Genomic DNA, 23,040 nt, shown 5'->3' on the forward strand with positions numbered 1-23,040 from the left:
GTCTGTCGTATTATTTTCGTAGATATTTGGAAGGTTTACCGACACATGTTCTATTTCAATCAGGCGTGTCATGACATATTTTATCCGACATGTACTTTACGCGCATAAAAAGGTTCGACGGAAACCTGGTTACTAATGTGAAGAAAACATTTTGCGAATATTTACACTCTGTACCAGCGAGGGCTTTCCAATATACATTTCAGAATAGCCTACGACTGAACACATTTGTCAAATGTGAGAGAATATGTAGTTTATCTGGACTTGGATTAAAGTATTTTAACAGCATTCGTTTCCAGAGGTCAGACGGGACAGCGTTGCTGCGTTGATGAATAAAGAATTGCATTCCCATGCAATGAGCTATATCTGGGCTACATCTCACATATGGTTGTCCTAACTCCTCTGCCTCTCCTATCATAGGCTGTCGTGAGGAATGAGAGTTTACTTAGCTTAGAAAAGAATAGCCTAAACGCAAGGTCACCGATTTGGCTCGTGTAGAATGTATAACATATAGGCATATGGACACATTTATAGTAGCATGATAAACAGCGTTTTTTGGCAGAAATTGTGTCTTTTTTGTCCATAGTAAACATATGATTAAATATTATAATAAATAAAGTACACCACAAATATACAAATCAGATAAATATTGGCATATTCTTATTAGTTCTCTGTCGATGGCACAAAGAAAAGGGGCATTTGGTCACTTCTGAGTCCATAGTCTCACCTCTCCAGACACCACCAGTGTGGTCCTTGGCGCGCACGTGTGCCCTTGACCCAGATATCACTACAGGTATTTTAATGACTGTATGTGTAAGGTGTGGGCTAGGGGGAGGAAGGGGGGAGTCCAACAGTCACCTTTACGTCAAGCATGCGATGTGGGCGTGAAGCAGAGCGAGAGATGGGGAGAAAGTGAAGAAAAAAAAGAGCCATCACCGCCCTCGCTTTACAAGGGGTGCACTATTTCACTCCTCTTCGCCACACTGTGAGTGTAACAGGCTACGGGAGAAAAGCAAGAGTCTGTGAATGCTGCTGGAAGTTGATGGCTATGTGTGATGCCCAGACCTCAACATCGTTTTTCCTTCCAAGTTTTTAAGATCTGCATACGCCAATGGTTTTACCACACGTAGAATGGGATTAACTTGGTCCGGCAAATATATCTCACTGTTTCTTGTGGTTCAGTTAGGTGAGTGACTCTTTCACGGTCGATTCGTTATTGTTTTATATTTGACTTAACAATAATTAGCGAATTGTTACGAATGAAAGCCAAACTATTTGCAGGGTGGCATTTGTGGTCATGACTCTTGTACAGGAGGCAGCTCTGCAGATTGGTAATTTCTCTGAATTTAGCTCATTTTGATTTTGTAACTGGCTAATCTAGCGCAAATCGCTCAGATCTGGCTCCATCCAGGGCAAGATTCATAACGATACATGTCAACCTGCAAACTATTTGTAATCAACTGTTCGATCGTTTCTTCCAGGAACAAGTCTGTATTTCTTTTATTGCATTGAATGCATGAGATCAGTTTATTATCTGGCTATATACAATGGTATGCATGAGCTAATTTCGTCCGACAATAATAGACACAACAAACCAAAGGCTATGTCACATTTCACGTTTTTTTTCTCCATTCGTTATAAAGGAGATTCTAAACAAAAAAATGATTTTAAACAAAAAATGTATTTTCTTTTTAAAATTCTATAAGAATGCACCTGTAATTTCGATTGGAAACGTGTACGGGGACGTTCGCACAAATAGGCCAGTCTTTCGTTTGCATTGCATAACGCAAACGCTGCCAAAGTAAGACAACTGCTCCACAGAATCCTGTAGTGGCAAGGGATTTATAAATAATTCAGCAACCGAGCCATTGTGAAAAAAAGACTAAACATAAATGCTTTGACTTGACATGCTTTGTGAATGAAAATTTGAACTAAAAGACGTGCAGCATCTGAAGGCAAGCTCTTTCAAAATATGAGTGCCTAGCAGGTGCATCGTTTATTGTTTTGTAACGAAATGCATCGAGTATAGGTTAGCGATATGATAATTGTCTAATGTAAAATAGTATTTAGATACTTTTTCATTAACGAATATGACTATTAGACTATATTTGGTCTACGAAAATAAAATGTCTTTAAAAATACATTTTATTTTGATGAAGGCGCTTTTTATTCAGCAAAAGAATGTAGGCGACTATAGAGAGAAAACAACTATATCTATGGGGCTATTTGGCCTAATCCATTTGGAGGATATATTTCGATTATAGCTATGGTGTCATTTTGTCCCGTAAAAATGTAGGCTAGCCATATCAATGTATTGCAGCGCTTATTTGAGATGTGGTATCGCTAACATTTAACATTAGCCTACGAAACGAGAACGTAATAGGCTATGGAAAGTCGTTTTTATCATTTGGATATTAGGTGTTTCGTCTTTGACTGGGTCGTCCGCAGAGTTGGTCATTCTGAGGGTTATTCTTTGTTTATGTGCCGTGTACATTTTCTGCGGGTTAACTCTGCTTTAGCTATATCTATAGTGTGGGTGTGACTGGTAGTAGTACTCAGGCTACTGTAGCTATATGGCTATCTATTGGAGCTGAAAGCTGAGGTAGCCTATATGATAAATGTGAGAAACACGTGTGATAGATTCTCTAGGCAATGTCTTAATTTAACACATTTAGCAGAAATTGTCCTTAACAGGAAAATGGGATAGAGGGCATAGTCATTTCAACCCTGTTATTACACGTATAAAAATAATTAGGATACCACATTTTACAAGAGATTTTTCAAACAGGGTCTGTGCCAAGTGAGAGCGGCACACGTTGAAGTAATATATGGGGGTTATGTGTAATTTTACAATGCAAGTGCGATAATATCATCTCGCGAGTTGAACCCTTTGTAAATCATCACTGCAAAAATCATTTGCAATCCGCTTGCTCGAGACGCAGTAACATTCATTTATTACTTGACCTTGTCAGAATCTATTACACATTTCCGCATAGCATATTTGGTGACATTGGATTGCTTGTAGGCAACATCTTGATTTGATAGGGCATGATGGCAATGACAGTAGCCTCACATTTTTTACAACGCAATTTAACGAATGATGCCTGTATTATCAACACATCACCCAAACCTAAATACCTATAACTGAGGTTGTTAGTATTTGCTCCCAATACTAGGCTATTCCAGGCTACACTGATGCATTTAAATGAAACCAGTCCATCGCTGTCGTTCCCTTATTATTTATTGATAAATAGCCTAACCGTGTAGCCTTCACGGTGCATTATTCTGCAACCAATCGACATGGGACAACATTGTAACAAATGATCAATCGAGCGAATCTTTTGCTTAACGAACCAGAGATGCTTGGTGCGTCCCACCATTGACAACCTCAACATTGAGCACGAGAGGGTCAAAAGGGTTGGATTTAAGGCGTGGACGTTTAGCAACAAACCCTGTAATTTTCTCTGTTCAACAAATTATGGACGGCGAACGCCCCTAATATGGTTGAATAAGCACAGACACAAATATTACTACAATTTACTATAGCGTGCCACAAGACCCCCACCCCCCACACACTCACAAAAGCCATGCAGTGAGAAACACACCCCCTTTTCCATCTCGGCGGTGCATTACCTCATCCTCCTTTGTCGCTGTTGCACACATTTTCTGGGCTGGGATCACACAATGCATTCTCCAAACAGATTGTATGATCAAATGCAGATGTACAATTGTTGGATATGTTAAAACCAGCATTATATTAAGCGAAAATGTTTAGACATTTCTTGACAATAAGTTATAGGGTTAAGTTGTAAACATTCCCATTTAAACTACCCAAGAAGGCTAAATTAAGAAAATACATGAATGAATGGACAAACTGGATCAAATGAAAACGAATCACCATAAAAATCAACCATTAACGTACCCTGTCATTATAAGACATATGCTATCGAATGTTGGAATGAAAAAAAAAACATGATCCTAAAAAAATAAATAAATACATTTCTCCCCCCCAATTCCAGCTTATCTGCTACAGGCGGTGAGAGCGACAGGGAAATGTGATACAGTATTCAAAGGGTTCTCCAACTGCTTGCTGAAACTCGGGGAGAATATGGCCAACTATCCACAGGAGCTGGATGAGAAGGAAAATCTGCAGACCATCTGCATGTAAGTTGAATTCATTTTTTAAAAAGGGGGCGGGGGACATGCAGAATTTGATCAAATCCAAAAAGGGGCAGGCGCACTGCACCCCATATACCAAACCGGTTGGTGCCAGATGGCAGTAGAGCCCCCAGTTTAATTCGACAGCTCCATCATGAAAATCGCAGGCAGCAGGAGCACGTTAATAAGCTAGGCTACTCCCCCTATTCGCACTTTACTCCATAATTGCAATGAGATATACTATCGACGTGGCGTGGGGTTGACGGGGTCAATATCAACAGCCTCGATTAGATTAGATACGGAGTCAGGATCAGGGGGAGCCACGCGCCACCGGGTGTCTCAATATGAATAAACAAAATTAAGCAGTGGCTCCTTTGAAATGTATAGCCTTTGTGTGAATGGGATATTATAGCCCCTGTTCTTACTATGTTAATGCAACTGTGCATGTGCTTGGACGTTGGGGATGTGAGAATGAGGGATGGACGAGCATGCGTGCAGATGACTTTGGCGCGTGCGTGCGTGCGAGAGAGAGAGAGAGAGAGAGAGAGAGAGAGAGAGAGAGAGAGAGAACCCATATTTAACTATTTGCACATCGCTACAACACTGTATATAGACATAATATGACATTTGAAATGTCTTTGTTCTTTTGGAACTTGTGTGAGTGTAATATTTGTATTGTTTATTTTACTTTTGTATATCCATTTCACTTGATTTGGCAATGTAAACACACGTTTCCCATGCCAATAAAGCCCCTTGTATAGAATTGAGAGAGAGGAGAGAAATTGAAAAAGGGAGCGGTTAGATACAATCACGTGACTTTAGGGAATCTTTCTCAGAGTGTGTAGATTACAACCAACGTGATTTTCGTTTAGCCTTCAAGGGAGATGCTAATACTAGACTATGCTATTCGACCGACTATAGATTACAATACAAAAATAGAATCGGATTATTATTATTATGCATTTATTGCTGGACTTCTTTTTGGCTTTCTAATATTATTACAACTGTGTTGAAAGCAAACTATTAGGCTATTCGAATATAGCACAGACAACCAATAAGGAGAGAAAACAAGTTGTCAACAGTAGGCTAACATAACGTAAAGCATTTCTTAATTGCTTTTACATTTGATTTGCAGATATTGGGATGACTTCCACTCATGTGCGACCACTGCGCTGGCGGATTGCCAAGAAGGAGCAACAGACCTATGGGAGAAGCTCAAAAAGGAGTCCAGAAACTTGGAGTTCCGAGGGAGCTTGTTTGAACTCTGTGGTGGGGGGAACGGGGCCTCCAAATCCACAGTTCCTTTTGGTCTCACGATGCTTCTAACGGCACTTTCAGCCTTAGTGACTTGGCTTGCGTTTTAGCAGAAGAAAAAAACAACAAAGAAAAAAGCGGGGGGAAAAATTACAAAGAAAAAAAGAAAACGAGTGCTAGCTATCCACACAAAAAATATAAAACAAAAGACGTTTGAATTCATCTACACCCAAATGGATTTATAGGCTACTTCATCCGGAGAAGGCGACCTGATTTTGCAAGAGACATTGGCAGGCCGTCTTCTGGGACTGCTCCACCATATTTGTCTGACCTGGGGTCAACTACATTAAATATTTAGCAGGTGTTGAGTTGGAATGATAATGAAATTTTGATGGATCCTTGCCCGCATACAATCGTGGAATGGCATAGTATTAAAGTCGACAATTAATTATTTATATTAGTAGCCTTAGACTAGACATCCCTGTTATTTCAGGTGATTGCAGATTGCAAGCTGCTCATACTCTGTAGGCTAATGCGAGACACGCTTGCCTCAACGAAATCAACAACAGAAAGGCAATTTGCTCCAGGTCGGTCTCCTATACTCACCATTTAGATATTTTATTTACTTTAATTTGCCAAATGTATCATGTCGAGCCAAGTATAAATCGAAAAGGTTGTTTGAGGATCTGATATTTCTACTTTCATATGATGTCTATAACCATCACCCTAGGAAAAAATATATATAAATAGCATAGTAATAAGAATGAAAAAAAAGAGATCTCAGGAATGACTACAGGCATTCAATGGTACGTTTTGATGGTTGGTTATTAAGTAAAAATGATGGCAATACGATGACTTAAACTTGGCCAATGTAGCGGAACGAAAACAATGGCTGGAGAGTGATATGACTGTTGCCATTCTATGTTAGCACATTACCATCCATTTATGAAGAAATATAGGCTACCCCTAGGCCTAGGGTATAACCTACACGAAACCATACACCCCAGAAGAACAGTAGCACGAGAATACTCAGAACGCGAAATCAATCGCTGGATGAAGCGACATTTTGCTAGCTTTTATTGATGTTGCCAAGGCATAGACCCGGTTTCACTGCCTTCAAAAAGATGTGTATTATGTTTATTTGTTTGTTTGTTTGTTTGTTTTTGGGGATGTTGCATATAATACCTGACTATTCCAAATCATTTAAGTAAATAAGAGACTATGTATATCAAATTAATTTTGAAAAAAAAAAAATGATAGAGTCTAATTTATCTCAAACAGTAAAAAAAAAAACACAGATTGATTATTATCCAGGTATATAAAAAAAATCAGAGTGCTAAAATTATGAAGAATATTAAATAAAACAGTTTATGTTCGAAAATAAGTGTGTGGTTCTATTCTTAGTTATGCTCCCAAAATGTATACATTGCTGGTGTGTAAACTGCATAGCTGATGATGACAGGTGTCTTTGGGTGTTGGGTTCATTCATGGCTTTGAAGCAAACGAGCTGGTGCAGCCAATCATTTAGGATTCACACACACACACACACACACACACACACACACACACACACACGCAGACGCAGACGCGTTTTGCATTATTAATAAGAAAGAAAGAAAGTCAGCCCTGCAAGAACTAGAGCTTCGAGTATTGATTTGGGGAGGGGAGAGACAGCAACCGACCAACTATTGCTGTTTGTCTATCTGAGCAAAAACGTTAAATCTCAAAGTGACTGGCTAATGTGGGTAGAAAAAATAGCAACATTGAAACAGGCTACAGAATTTCGAATAAAAAAATCCTTCTGTCTCTCTCCGAAATGCATCTTAATACATGCGTCCATGGCCGTGCAAAATATTACATGGAATCGAGAATAGGAGTGGCAGGCGACAGGCGTTTGCGTGGCATGAGCCCTAGTGTTAAAACAACACATTTAGCACGTGATTTTTTAAATATTGAGGCCTATATGTTAAGAAGTGGTAAAGCAATATGAAATATACATTGGTAAAGCAAATAGGCTAAAAACATTTTTTGACGAATATTGCTGACATATAATCAGAATCTCATTTGTATTTCCGGTCCCAAACGGAATACAGATTCGATTTCAAAAGCGTGCTCCTGCATTAATATGGATGAAAGTTTAATGAATGACCATCTCTCTTTCCAAGAAGAGAGACAAGCGTACAATCTGCCTCTATTTTCTATTTGTTTTCTTTCAATCATTTTTTATCTTGAGCAAAAGGATGACATTGCATACAGCGTTTGTTGGTTTGATTTTCTTATGTGTAGGGCCTATAACGTCAAGCCTATTACGTCATACGTTATCTCTCGAAATACTATAGCCTACTTTATTCCTTCTCCATATTTTCTACTGGATAATAGCGTGATAACAAAACCACAAGCTCCAACAGAAACATTTGAGCGGCTGTTATCGCCTCGGCGAGGTATCTCCCTGAAATCCTCATTAGCATGCATTCTACTCCGGAGCTTCTCCCTAGTTCTATTCAAGCTCACAGTTAACGAAGCACCGCCTGTTATAGCCTATATTGTGGCCTAGGCATATGTTGTGAAATGTCCTATGAGTAGTAGCCTAATACATATATTACTATAATGACGAAACCCCTATATCAGTAAAAAAAAAGAATAATCACAATTTGAATAATGCATAAAAATAGCTTCATATCTTTTTTCAAACGAAGCACGATACAATATTTGGTTAAAATGAAAAATTGCATTTTTTTGTGTGCATATTTAGGCATATGAGTTGAAGAATTGAAGCAGGCTGAGTCACCATGGCAGGTTTTCGTTATTAAAGTTTAGCAGCATGACAGAAAATTCGACTATATTGAGCCTCTTCTTAATTCAAACTACAGTCGACTGATGAAAAACAACACATATTCACATTTGATTGTCTTTCATGGCACATGCTTACTACATACACTATGTAAAGTATACAAAAGTACACCCGTTGCTGACAGGGGTATAAAATCGAGCACACAGCCATGCAATCTCCATAGACAAACATTGGCAGTAGTATGGCCTTACTGAAGAGCTCAGTGACTTTAAACGTGGCACCGTCACAGGATGCCACCTTTCCAACAAGTCTGTTTGTCAAATTTCTGCCCTGCTTGAGCTGCTCTGGTCAACTGTAAGTGCTTTTAATGTGAAGTGGAAACGTCTAGGAGCAACAATGGCTCAGCTGCGAAGTGGTAGGCCACACAAGCTCACAGAACAGGACCACTGAGTGCTGAAGTGCGTAGCACGTAAAAATCATCTGTCCTCGGTTGCAACACTCACTACCGAGTTCCAAACTGCCTTTGGAAGCAATGTCAGCACAATAACTGTTCGTCGGGAGCTTCATAAGGCCGAGAAGCCGCACACAAGCCTAAGATCACCATGCGCAATGCCAAGCGGCGGCTGGAGTGGTGTAAAGCTCACTGCCATTGGACTCTGGAGCAGTGGAATCACGTTCTCTGGAGTGATGAATCACGCTTCACCATCTGGCAGTCCGACGGACAAATCTGGGTTTGGCGGATGCCAGAAGAACGCTACCTGCCAGACTGCATAGTACCAACTGTAAAGTTTGGTGGAGGAGGAATAATGGTCTGGGGCTATTTTTCATGGTCTGGCTAGGCCCATTAGTTCCAGTGAAGGGAAATGTTAATACTACAGCATGCAATGACATTCGAGATGATTCTGTGTTCCAACTTTGTGTCAACAGTTTGGAGAAGGTTATTACCTGTTTCAGCATGACAATGCCCCGTGCACAAAGTGAGGTCCGTACAGAAATGGTTTGTCGAGATCGGTGTTGAAGACATTGACTGCGCTGGACAGAGCCCTGACCTCAACCCAATCGAACACCTTTGGGATGAATTGCAACGCCGACTGCGAGCCTGGCCTAATCGCCCAACATCAGTGCTCGAACTCACCAATGCTCTTGTGGCTTAATGGAAGCAAGTCCCCGCAGCAATGTTCCAGCATCTAGTGGAAATCCTTCCCAGAAGAGTGGAAGCTGTTATAGCAGCAAAGGGGGGACCAACTTCATATTAATGCCCATGATTTTGGAATGAGATGTTCAACGAGCAGGTGTCCACATACCTTTGGTCATTTAGTGTACATCAGAATTAGCCTATATAGGCCTATACAATTTTATCAAAGTATAGGCCTATGCTTCTCGAATACATGTTTCTATTCACATGTTTAATGCTAGGTCATTTTGTTTCTTTGGCTATTTTATATTTAAGCAATAAGGGCAAAGAGGGTGTGGTACATGGCCTATATACCACAGCTAAGTGCTGTTCTTAGGCACAACGCAATAAGGCACCCCCGAGGTGCCTTATTGCTATTATAAACTGGTTACCAACACAATTAAAGCAGTAAAAATAAATGATTTGTCATACCCGTGGTATACGGTCTGATATACCACGGCTTTCAGTCAGTCAGCATTCAGGGCTCGAACCACACAGTTTATAATTGTCTGTGAATAATTCAATCAATCAAATGTATTTATAAAGCCCTTCTTACATCAGCTGATGTCACAAAGTGCTTTACGGAAACCCAGCCTAAAACCCCAAACAGCAAGCGTGTGCACATGAACCATGTGCAATCAGAATACTAAGTAACCTATTCCTATTCGAACCATGTGATTTAATGCAAAAGATAGCTTACCATACTCCACACACAAGTTCAAAAAGAAAAAGCTGCCAAAAAGATATGAAAGGGAAAAAAATGTCCATGCATACCAAAAAAAGATAAAGAATAAGCTATTTATGTTTTCCAAAGATATAGTTCAACAAGATCAGAATATAATGCAGACTGAGGAATTTTGAAGAGCAAGAGGACGAACACCCATTTTGGTCACTTCAGCAAACAATTACATATTTCACGTTGATGTTGGCAGACATCCAATGTACCTATGCCTGTGCCAGTCTCAATAAGATTCTGCCTCACCTTTCAAGGTCTCCTCTTACAAAGAGAGCCCTCACACTGTATCAAAGTAGGGTATTGCGGCCAAATTGGCCTTAGGTTCTTGCTTCAGCAATTAACTATTTACCACGAGTTGCATTGATGTACCCAGTAGAAGCTTCCTGTAGTAGTTTCTCTGAAGAACATCGGATCTTTGTTTGAACTTGGTAGATAAGAATGGCAGGTTGTAGCAGCCAAAGTATTGAACATGGGAGTAGATATGGTTAAAAGCCCTGATTTCCGTTTAGGTCCTGTAGTCTTTCAGGACCATGGACAGCTCTTAACCATCCAGTCCTGCTGTTCATTAAGCACCATGTACATGTAGGTCTAAGCCATAGAGATAGATAGAGGACACATATTTATATCTGTGCCATTATAGCGTCTGTGCCAGCATGTGCAGCGCCATTGAGGCTACAAGCCATAGGAATCCCCACCTAGCTGATAACTTTGACTACTTTAAAATAGTGGAAGCATGGTGGAACCCTCAATGGCCACAAGTTGCGCAGCAGTCTAATGCACTGCATCTCAATATAAGAGGTGTCACTACAGTCCCTGGTTCGAATCCAGGCTGTATCACATCACATGTATCACGCCGTGATTGGGAGTCCCATAGGGACCGCACAATTGGCCTAGCATCGTCCGGGTTTGGCCGGGGTAGGCCATCATTGTAAATAAGAGTTTGTTCTTATCTGACTTGCCTAGTTAAAGGTTAAATAAAAATTCAAATAAACAAAAAATGGCGCTGACCATGCTAAAACGGCCTTTTGGCCACTAGAGGCTTTCATTCTTTATTGTCTTAGCCAATCAGTCAGTCAGGACCAAGGAGAGTTCCTACATTAACTAGCCAGGGATGGGCAACTCCAGGGCTGCATTCAGTACAAAAAAACACAATAGAACGTTCAATTGAACGGAAACGGTGCTGTACTGAACGACCAGTTGAAAAACAGGGAGGGGTTAGGTTTCGTGTTCAAAATGCACCACCCTTTAAATACGTCACTCATTGCTTAAAGCCACAACGGAGGAAACGTATCTCAAAGTCTGTTCAAGAACGTACAAGAATGTTTTAGGAAAACGTGTCATTCAGTCCAAACCGTTCCGCAACGTAACAAACATTCAAGCGAAATGAACACACCTCAGTCCTCAGGGGCCGGTGAGGTGTCACACTTTTTCCCAATCCCTAGATTAAGCTAAGTGCATTCTAAACAGAAGATCCTGATTAGTTGATTATTGGAGTCAGGTGTGTTAGTTGCCCATCCTTGAGCTAGACAGTTCCTAGCATTACTTGCCAAGCTTAGTGCAGGGCAACAACTACAACTCAATCTGAGCTCACAACACCGTCACTCTCCTGCAGTAGATGAGTCGGTAATAGGGCTGATAGAGAATGCAAGAGTCCTCACAGTAGACACTTATCCCTAAGATCAACAATGGCATGAGAACCTCTGCTAAGTTTGGTCTTTGCTCAGAAATGTATTCCAATACTCTTTCCCAAAACAGTAGAATCATCATAAAAAATATGACATTTAGATATAGTTTTTCAAAATACACAGTTGTCTTTCTTAGAAAAGATTTAGGCTTGTATACATTCTCGGCAATGATATTGTACTATCATAGGTTACACAAACATACAGTAGCTGTACAACCTATGTAAAAAAAGGTAAATGGTTTAATGGTTTGGGCCATAAAATAGCTTGGCATTAATGCAAAAATGAACTGGTGAATTCCTTTGGAGATCCTTACAGAGTTCACAGAAGAGGACATTGACATTACAGCAGAAACTGGGGGCAATGAAGTACTGGTAATCCGTTACTTAACACAAATTGATAGGTGTCAGCAACATAGTTTTCACCAATCCAGCCATGGCAGATCAGTGAATTCCTCCAGGAAGAGAGGAAGGAACGAACTTCGGACAGGGCCTGTTTCTTCTGGAATGCACCCCTTTCAAAGAACACAGGGAAATGACACTCACAAGAGAGAAAAAGCCTTCCTCTACAAACCTGCCAGTTATGCCTATTGACTCTCACCAGAGAAACCATAACTGCCATTAATCATAGGGCTGGGACGATACCGGTATTGAGATACTCGTTAGTATAGTGGCAAGGAAACAAAACAAAAAACAGATTTAACTTCTTTAGGAGAACCCCCACTGCTGGAAACAAACATCATTATGTTGTCATCTAGAGTTACATATTTACAAGGTATAGCGCATAATATTTTACATACAGCAGGTTTTTAGAGGACCAAAGAGTTTGATCTGCTTCCTGTTTTCATTTTTCCCATGGAAAAAATATTGCGATATTGGTATCGTCGCAGCCCTAATTAATCATCTGTCACTTTTGGGGCTTTGTAGGGGGGAGAGAGCGAGAGTGAGAGCTAACATTTGTCCTCTACACAAAAGCTCCTGGCTGCTGGGGTGTGGGGAGTCGACTAATTACTTTATTAATCATAGGGCTGGGACGATACCGGTATTGAGATACTCGTTAGTATAGTGGCAAGGAAACAAAACACGAAGCAAATTGAACTTCTTTAGGAGAACCCCCACTGCTGGAAACAAACATCATTACGTTGTCATCTAGAGTTACATATTATTTCAAGGTATAGCACATAATATTTTACATACAGCAGGTTTTTCAGCAGGTTTTGTCACTTTTGGGGCTTTGTAGGAGGGAGAGAGCGAGAGAGTGGGGGCTAGCATTTGTCCTCTACACAAAAGCTCCTGGCTGCTGAGGTGTGGGGAGTTGACTAATTACCTTATCACATTTTGTCTTCAGACAATAAATGAACAAATCGATGAAGCGAACATCTGTGGAGCACCTTGTAATAGCACATGTGCCTCCTTAGCAGATTTCACACTGGGAGAGAATGGGCTGTACTGCGAAGGTATAGGAGATATTTTTCCGGATGCCAAGTATCAGTGTCAAGGGATGGGCTTCGACTCAAATATGTGATCAGCGGGACAATGAAAACCAGGGATCTATCCCAAATAGCACCAGATTGCATTTATAGTGCACTACTTTTGAAAAGGGCCCATAAGACTCTGTTAAAAAGTAGTGCACTAATAGGGTGCCATTCGGGACGCATTCTAAGGAATAAAAAAATATTAGTTTGGAGGTAGGTACATTTCAAATGATGTAGGACTAGAAGGTGCTATAGGACATCAGAAATTCAGAATAAGAGAAAATTTCATTTTTTTAAACTTGATTTGGTAAGCAAACACATTGATCTAATATAAAAAAGGTAAGGATTTTTGGATATGAACCTATTATTCCTCTTCTTGGTATGACACATCAATGTCTGACCAGAGGTCTCTCTCAACTGCACAAGTTTATAATCATATTTAATAAAGAACCTGGGTTGTGTTCATTAGGGTATCCCACATAAAAAAATTGCAACCAGAAAGCGAACATGAGTGATTATTACTGGAACAAATCCAGGTTGACCCTCCACTTTCTGCCTTTAGGTACATAATGTACACGACACCAATGACTCATAACCATTAGCGGTAGTTTAACCCTCCTTATTGAAACACATTTATTTTATACCCAGATGAACCAAGACGAACCCAATTGGAACATGTTGATGTGATGATTGATTTGTCAAGATACAGACAAACATAAAGGGGATCTATAATGCACAACATGTTATCCAATCTTAATTAGATATAATTTGATCATGGACATATTAAATTAATTAGGCTTATACTGTTTGCCCCCAAGAACTACTAGTGTTGTCAGGTGATCCATCAAGATGTAATTTTATCAGCAAGTTCTCTCAGTACTTTCCGCCATTTGACAATTAAAGATAGTCTAGTTTCATTGCTATTTTTTACATAACATTTTGATTTGAGTATGGCTGTATGTTTCATATATATAATTGTAATGATGGGGCGTTGAGTCGGAAGCAGGTGCAGGTGAAACTTTTTAATAAAACAACAAAACCAAGAACACGCCACTAACATAAGGCAGACAGCTGATACACAAGAACAATACCAACTGGTGAGTGAACCTGGGAGAGTGACATATAAAGGGGAAGAAATAATGAAGGTAATGGAGTCCAGGTGGGAATCATAATGATTCACAGGTGCGCGTAATGATGAGTGCCAGGTGTGCGTAATGATGAATACCAGGACCGGTGGTTAGTACTCTGGCGAAGTCGTACGCCGGAGGGGAGGAACAGGAGCAGACATGACAGTACCCCCTCCTCTGACGTGCGGCTCCAGCCGCAGGATGACGCCGACCAGGGGGACGACCCCGAGGACGAGGAGCGGGTCGGTCCGGGCGGCGAAGGTGGAAGTCACGGATGATGTTGGGGTCCAGAATGTCCTCCACCGGAACCCAACACCGCTCCTCTGGGCCATACCCCTCCCAGTCCACAAGATACTGGAGCCGACCCCCACAACATCGGGAGTCCAGTAGGGATCTGACAGAGTACGCAGAAGGGGAGGAGCAGGAGCAGACATGACAATAATATTATTCAATTTATTAACTCATGAAATCACACAAATCCTTAGTTTCAGGTAAATGTATATATATTTTCTCAAGGTTGTGGGGAAGTGTGTAAGGAGGTATTTTATGGACAATATTCCTGTCCATTTTGGGGATCCCCCACAGAAGCAATATATCTATATTGCCTTTTTAACGTACTGTCGTCATAGTATGACTACAATTGTTTTGAGTAAAAAGAGCAGAAACACCCAAATAAAGAGAAACACCCAACTGCATTTGCCATCCACAGTCATAACAGATGACTCCAAATATCATAGCTGACTCAAGATGTGCTCGTCACATCCATCCGGCGACTAACCTTCTCTGGCTAATCCTAATCGGATAAGAAATCCTCCCAATGTCCTGCCTGCTTGTCCTGAAAAGGTGAGTGTTTTGGAGATGATGTAGGTAGAATCCATAACCAAACCTTAGCCCACTTTTCAATTTTGTTCTCATCCCTTTATCGGGTTGGGAAACTCCAAACTGAAATAAGGGACGTGTTCATTCAGCACCAAATGAAGGGACTACCTTGACTTGTCCAATAAGAAATGCTAATTTTTGTTTTCCGTTACAAATCATTTCAAAACGTTTCCGTTAAGTGCCCAAATACATTTAACCCACACAGGAATATACCTCCAAAGCAAGACACGTCCCCCCAGTAAATTGCCAATGAGATTGTATTAAAAAACAAGCCAGCATCTTGGGGTTCTCTGCCAGTGAAAAAATTACTTGGGAGGACATTTTGACCTATTGAACATCAGTGGGGAGGCTCGTCGTTGATTTTGGAGAGCGGGCGAGTGCACCGCGGTGGGCTTGATTAATGCTGAGCTCCCTCCCACTTCAAATATTTCCCTGAGTCATTAAGAATTGCACTTGTTAAAAGTGGAGTTTTCTGTCGACAATGAAACTTTCCCTCTCTCTGCCTACTACTAATTGACAAGGTCAATTCCACTTGTCTATAAGGATTCACTCAGGAGTCTAAAGATGTCTTTCCAGGGTTCTGAGTAAAGAGACACCTCTGGCATCCAAATGACTTCCTTGGAGTGTTAACCCTGCAGTGACTGATGTCTTTGTAATCTCTAATTGTTGCTGAACTAATTGTTAGATCATGAGGTATTAATCTCAAAGACTCAAACTACTTTGACTGAAAGGAGAACAAGGGGTTGTCAAAAATATCACAATTTAACATGATTGCAATAATGCACAGTGATAGATTTACAGAGATTTTAGAGTATATGTGAGCTTAAAGGGATAGTTCACCCAAATGACAACATGACATATTGGTTTCCAGTCTATGGACTAAATGCTCATGTCTGTCCCATGACTTGAATGGGATTTGTGCCACTAATGCTAAAATGTGAAAACTCTGCAAGGGAAACTAAACCAAAGCATGAATTGCTGTCATACCTTGTCCATAGACTGCTTACAGGGTAAGGAAACCAATCCCAATGGGCGAACACTGGTTGAATCAACATTGTTTCCACGGCATTTCAATGAAATTACGTTGAACCAATGTGGAATAGACGTTGAATTGACGTCTGTGCCCAGTGAGATGTCCTTTTGTAATTTGGGTGAACTATCCCTTATCCCTAAGTCTACAAGATAAGTTGTATTGTCAAATGTAAGTGTAGTAAACTACAACCCAATGCCTTATATTGACTCAAACCACAGCCAAAATCTGGCAACTGTGATTATGTGTGTGATTTTGCAATGAACAAGACATTGTCAACTCATCCACTCAAGTTAACTGTGGGTAACTTTTGTGAGATAATTAAGTGTAGAATCGTTCAACAAGTTCCATTCCCCTGAGGTCAGTTTCATTGTTTACATAATTTCCCCCCTCAGACACTGGCTCTCTCTCATCTAGAGGAAAAGCACTTTGTCATAATCGTCTCGATTGAGAGAGATGGGAAGAGAGAGAAAGAGTGAGAGAGAGATGAAGAGAGAAAGAAAGCGAGAGGGAATGAATGAGATAGATAGTGAGAGAGAGAAGATTGACAGAACGAGAGCGAGAGATAAATAGATAGAGAGAGAGAGATTAATAGATACCAGGAGGAAAAGGGAGAAGCAGAGCGAGAGAGCAAGAGAGAAAGATGAATAGCTACAGAGAGGAAGAGAGAGGAAGAAACAGAACGAGAGAGAGGTAGAGGGAGGGAAGCTGCACTAATTGCCTGGGCTCTGGGGGTGCCCGGTCGTCTGAAGCTGCGCGGTGACATTAAAATTGATTTCTTCTCTCCTGCGCAGCTGCCACGGATCACCTGCACCCTAGGAGATAAATCACAGTCACGCCACAACCTCGGCGCTGCCGGCCAGGAGGACAGGAGAGGGAGCAGGGGCACAGGAGGTCAGCACTGCAGCCCTCGGCAGCTGCGCATGCAGGGATGCAACGTGTGTGTGTGTGTGTGTGAGAGAGAGAGTGTGAGTGAGTGTCTATGTGTGTGTGTTTGTATAAGAGAGAGAGAGTATGAGTGTGTATGTCATGTTTGTGTCAAAATGATATCTACAATGCAAGTCTGTGGCATGGGCAGCTATCAAGGATGTGTTTCTTGCTTGTACAGTAGAGGGGTTGACATGACTTAGGTAGACCACAAGTTCTCTCTTTAAACCCCTACAACATTCTAATTCCCTTACTGTAAATTGCAAACCAGAACCCTACACTGGGTACGATTAGTGGGCCTTTCTACAATAACATCCTCTTCCAACTTTATAGTACCTTTGTCTGGCACTAAGGCTGCTAGCCTGCTACCTTTACAGCTCTCTTTCTCAATCTCTCCATCTTATCTCTCTCTTTCTCACTCACCATTCTGAAGGGGGAAAAAAGGTGTGCGGAGGTTCTCTCACATCTGTTGCATCTGATCAAGGATTCCTCAGCTGTGCACCATGGTAAAACGTCTTCATCAGTATCTGTCAGAAGAGAGCTTTGCTGCGAATCCAGACCTCTTCAGATGCTCAAGGCAGAACACGCTGCCATGTGAAGTGTGATGCTGCTTCCTTCTAAAAAAATACCTGCTCTGAATTTGCTAAACTAACACCCAGGAAGCCCCCCGTGGGACCAGCGAGCCGCAAACCCACCGTGCACGTTCGCACTTGTGCTGACGAAGATGACAGCTCGTGGTCGGCGTTCCTCGTTTTTACAAGGTGGTGCACTCTAATGTTTAATTATTTGGCGGTGAGTGACTTCAAGGAACCAAAAGAGCTCTCTTGTGATCAACTCCCCTATAAACCAGTCCCGGTGAATGAGGATTCCTCAGAGAGGGAGATGAGAGGGTGTGTGAGGGAAGAACACTGATAATTACTCACAGGATTGTTTCTGTAAGCTACTGAACAGTTCATACAAAGCATTCATTTCCATTTAATCTGACAGTCTATTTGGAGCCCCTCTATAGGATATCATATGAGAGAAAAATATGGTATAGATATCAATATAAATTAGCTGGTGTGAACTCTGCAAGATATAGGTTTATCACATCCAATGTGCAGCAAGGATAAATTAAATCAGTGTATAGCCATGATATTCACAATACATTGCAATGAAATATGAAAAGGTACAACCTGGTCTCAGCGCATTTCGTGTTATTCTGTACGTAAATCACGAACACTCCATTTAGTCTGATATGTTTCATTTCGTATGGTACGTATTCATTTGTGGATGTCCATAACCCATTTTGTATGATATGTTATGAATTACAATTCTTATATGTTACGAATTTGCAAAACGTACAATATGTTACGAATTTGAAAAACATACAATATGTTACGGTTTTGAAAAACGTATGATATGTTACGAATTCTATCTAGGTGGCTAGTTGGCTAATGTTAGCTAGCTCGCTAATGTTAGCTAGGGGTTAGGGTTAGAGGTTAGGGTTAGGAGAGGGTTAGCTAAAAGGGTTAAGGTTAGGGAAGGGTTAGCTAACATGCTAAGTAGTTGCAAAGTAGCTAAAAAGTAGTAAGTAGTTGAGAAGTTGCTAATGAACAAAAATGCTAAAGTTATCCGTGATAAGATTCGAACTCGCAATCTTTGAGTTGCTAGATGTTCGTGTTATACGCCTACCCACCCTCCTTTGGTTTTTGCTTTAAGTAATCATCTGTCTTATGTAACCATAACAAACGTAACATATGATTCTAAATGTGACCCAGCACCTCTTTTCAGTCTGATGTAGCAACATATTAAATTGTATTTTTTACATTGGATAAAAGTACAGACTCAGAGCTACAAAATTGTATATCATACACTGCAGTTCAGGAACAATGGGAAAGTAATTCTGCTTTGAAAGTTGATAAACTTGTAACCCCACTTTTGAGAAAATTGCCCTTGAATGTTTTGTACACCTACTGGAGAGCTCTTCTTTGTCTACACCCATTCAGCGTTGTTCACACCCTCTTAAGCCTTAGCCCCAGGTAAAAATACACTTTATCTTGTCCTTAGCCTATATCCTAATCTGACTTTGGTGCAGGTCATGTTGTTCTTCACAGTACCGCCTCTGGCAAACACACACTATATCAAATAAAATCTAAGTGTATTTCTCACAAGCACAGGATACAGACGGTATAAACAGTATAGTGAAGTGGTTACTTGCATAGTAGCAGTATCAAAAATAGAACGTGTACAGATGAAAATATTTTATAATTATTAGATGATGCTTACCCAGACACACTTGTCTAAATTGATGGGTCATGTGAAAGAAATTCTAACCACCCCCCAGCCACAAGTGGATGGGTCACTATTGTCTAGATATGTACACATGTGCATGAAATACAATAGATGACCATAATCACCCCCAGACACACCAGGCTAACTTGATAGGTCATGTGAAAGAGAGGCTATAACCACCAAACAGCCTTTTCTAACTAAGTGGATTGGTATCTACATAAGGTGTAAATGGTACAGTGAAATGGTTACTTGCATATTTGTATAGTAGCAATATCAACAAACAAAAAAAGAACAAAGTGTCAATGCCAGTAGAGAAAGAACAAAATAATATACAGTACGTACAAGAACAATATCAGTGATATTGGTGATAGTTGAGGCACTGTAGTTATATGCATACAATCTGGGGTAAAGTGGCTGAGCAGCAGGAGAAAAAAAAAATTGTACCAGCAATGTGTGTGTGTTAGGAGAGAGTCATGTGAATGTGTGTAGAGGCACTGTAGATAGTCCGTTTGACTGGGAACTCACCCCCAGTGATGAAGTGATCTGTCTGCACCACGCATGAACAAGGAAATCTATATTCGGACAGCCAGTTTCTGTCCTGCCCTTGACTTTGGTGCACGGCATGTGATGTCCATGCCCTGTTCTTTGCAAAACTTCCTGACTTTCTCAAAAAGATACAGTGCGTTTATCTAGTTGTGTCCAGTCCAGGTAGTGCTTGTACAGGCAGACCATCTATCGGAGGAAGGACATCAGTGTTGCGCAGCAGCTGAAACTTGGTCCCGACTGAGTCAGAACGCTCCTTGGCGACAACAACACCACGCTCCAGAGAATCGAAGCTGTAAAACAGGAAAAAAGACCCCCAAAAATGTAGAAGACATTACAACATTGCATAACATCAGTTCACCTCCCAAGTTTAGATAAGAAGAATAACCTCATACAGTGCAATGAGAATGATATTCACTTGAAGTGCTGGTCCTTCTTGATCTGTAGCAGCGACCTGAAGTACGGAGTCAGGTGTTGTTGCCAGCCATAGCTTTCCACCAGCACCATACAGTTGTCATGACGCTGGCCTGGGGGTAGGTATACCTCTCCCCCCCTTTTTTCCTCTCTCTACCCTACTGATGTGACTATTGAAAATCCCTTGGTTAACATAGAGATTCTGGGAACATCAAAAGGTGGGGGGAAATGAACCATATTTTGGTAATCCGACCAGTTGAACATATGCATTGGTACTTAATGAATATGATGTCAGTTCGGTTGTCATCTGAGACATTCTCATCAATGATAGGATGACATAAACGGTACAGTGGAAAGTCTACACATTATAGTTATCAGACTCACATGGAATTGTTGTGCAATTTAAATGTTTGAATATACAATTATTGGTGAAAAGATTAAAAGTAATTTTAGCTTCCAAATGAGAGATTTGGGTTTTCATAAGGTTAGGGCTCTGCTCAATCAGTGGCCCGCCCCTGTGAAGAGACATGGGTTATAAAACTATGAAAACACACCCTTCTCCCTCCACTATATAAGCCCTGGACGAAAATGTAACCTCCTGTTCCGAGGACGTGAGGACGATGGTCCATACGTTAAAAAGGACTAACATGTCAACTACAGAACTAAGCCAACCTCAGCGTGAGCTTTGGTTGTGAATGGTATGAACTTTGAACTCTTATTCACTAAAGAAGTGAGACATCCTAGCCGTTGAGTTAGCAACAGCAGCTGTAAACGTGGGCTAGGAAAGGACAGACAGAGTATCCCATCTACCACACAACGACACTACAACGTATCCCGTTTACCACCAGAGACACTCTTCAAAGGACAAAGGACTCTGTTGGGCAACACGGCCTTCCATCTACCACCAACCTATTGAAGCGCAGCTCAGAGTAAATATTTATTGCATTTTCCTTTTCCAAATGGGCGGTAATTTAGAATGCATAAGATTCTGTATTTACGATAGAGTAGCTGCCTACGGCCCGATAGAGACATCGCTTCTCCCTTTGTTCTTCAGTCTTCCCTCTCTTTCACTCTAACCCAGCCCCCTTTTCTTTGTGTAACCAGCTGTCATATCTGTTCCGTCTGCTAGGGACGTTTTCCTTTATGACATAATTTGTAATCAAGGTATTTAGTAAATAAATAATTAAACCCAATTTTGTATTGCTGATTCAACTTGTTAGCCAGGGTTCGTGAAGATAACCAAGAATTTACAACTTTCAGATGAGACTGAAATAAGGTGACGATTAATATTGACTGCTATTGATGTAAAATATTACTAGGTCTTTAAGAGTTTATTCGGAAGATAACAGCTCTATAAATATTCTTTCGTGGTGCCCCAACTTTCTAGTTAAATATATTTACATGATTAGCTCAATCAGGTAATATTAATTACGGAGAAAGGATTTTATAGAATAGCATGTCATATCACTTAATCCGGCATAGCCAAAGACAAGACACAGTCCTCCAGTCCAACTAGCTGTGGGATGATGACCCATGCCAGAGTACTTGTCCTTCACCACACCAGCAATCTCTGACAAAGTGTTCACTCTGGTCTTTCTGAAGCGCTGCTTGATTAGGTTCGAAGCACTAGTCGGGAGAAAACTTGGTGTGACCTGTGATCAGGAAGTGAAGGTCCAGACTGTGGTGAAGCTTGTGCATGACACAGGTCCAGCAGTACACTGTGATGGAACATTTTATGTTTCTGCTTTTCTAATAATACCAATTTCTGTGTTCTATGTTTGTGCTTTTCTAATAACATATTTCTGTGTTCATGCAAGTGACTGAACAATCCTCACTATCAGTATCTGCAACTTGGCAGTACGCCCAGAACCTTGTTTTGAGAACGAAAGTGTAACGGCTGTCCTCTCTCTCTTCATAAGAAGAGGTGGAGTAGTGATCGAGCCAAGGCGCAGCGGGTTGTGAATACATGATGAATTTTATTTATAAGACAAAACGAAACAAACTATACTTGAATAAACTAACAAAATAACAAAACGAAAATAGACAGACTTAGTACGACGAACTGACATAACACACGCAGAACGAACGAACAAGTACTTACTACAAAAACGCACGAACAAACCGAAACAATCCCGTATGGTGTAACATCATACACAAACACGGAAGACAATCACCCACAAACAAACAGTGAGAACACCCTACCTAAATATGACTCTTAATTAGAGGAGAACGCAAAACACCTGCCTCTAATTAAGAGCCATACCAGGCAACCAAAACCAACATAGAAACAGATAACATAGACTGCCCACCCAAAACACATGCCCTGACCTAAACACATACAAAAAACAACATAAAACAGGTCAGGACCGTTACAGAACCCCCCCCTCAAGGTGCGAACGCCGGGCGCACCAGCACAAAGTCCAGGGGAGGGTCTGGGTGGGCAGTTGACCACGGTGGTGGCTCCGGCTCTGGACGCTGTCCCCACACCACCATAGTCACCCCCCGCTTCTGTCTACCCCTCCCAATGACCACCCTAAAACTCACATCCCCTAAATAAACGGCCAGCACCAGGAGAAGGGG

General features: G+C 41.0%; 1 protein-coding gene across 1 annotated transcript; it reads left to right on the plus strand.

Annotated features, from left to right (window-relative positions):
• The first annotated feature begins 730 nt into the window (after positions 1 to 730).
• nrn1a (neuritin 1a) lies at positions 731 to 6,790 on the plus strand. Its single transcript, XM_071329130.1, has 3 exons — positions 731 to 1,183; positions 4,017 to 4,161; positions 5,291 to 6,790. The coding sequence occupies exons 1-3, from the start codon at positions 1,129 to 1,131 to the stop codon at positions 5,517 to 5,519; spliced, it is 429 nt and encodes a 142-aa protein (XP_071185231.1). The 5' UTR covers positions 731 to 1,128; the 3' UTR covers positions 5,520 to 6,790.
• The last annotated feature ends 16,250 nt before the right edge of the window (positions 6,791 to 23,040 follow it).

Source organism: Salvelinus alpinus, chromosome 10 (assembly GCF_045679555.1).
Source record: "Salvelinus alpinus chromosome 10, SLU_Salpinus.1, whole genome shotgun sequence".
In the NCBI taxonomy this organism is placed as follows: Eukaryota; Metazoa; Chordata; class Actinopteri; order Salmoniformes; family Salmonidae; genus Salvelinus; species Salvelinus alpinus.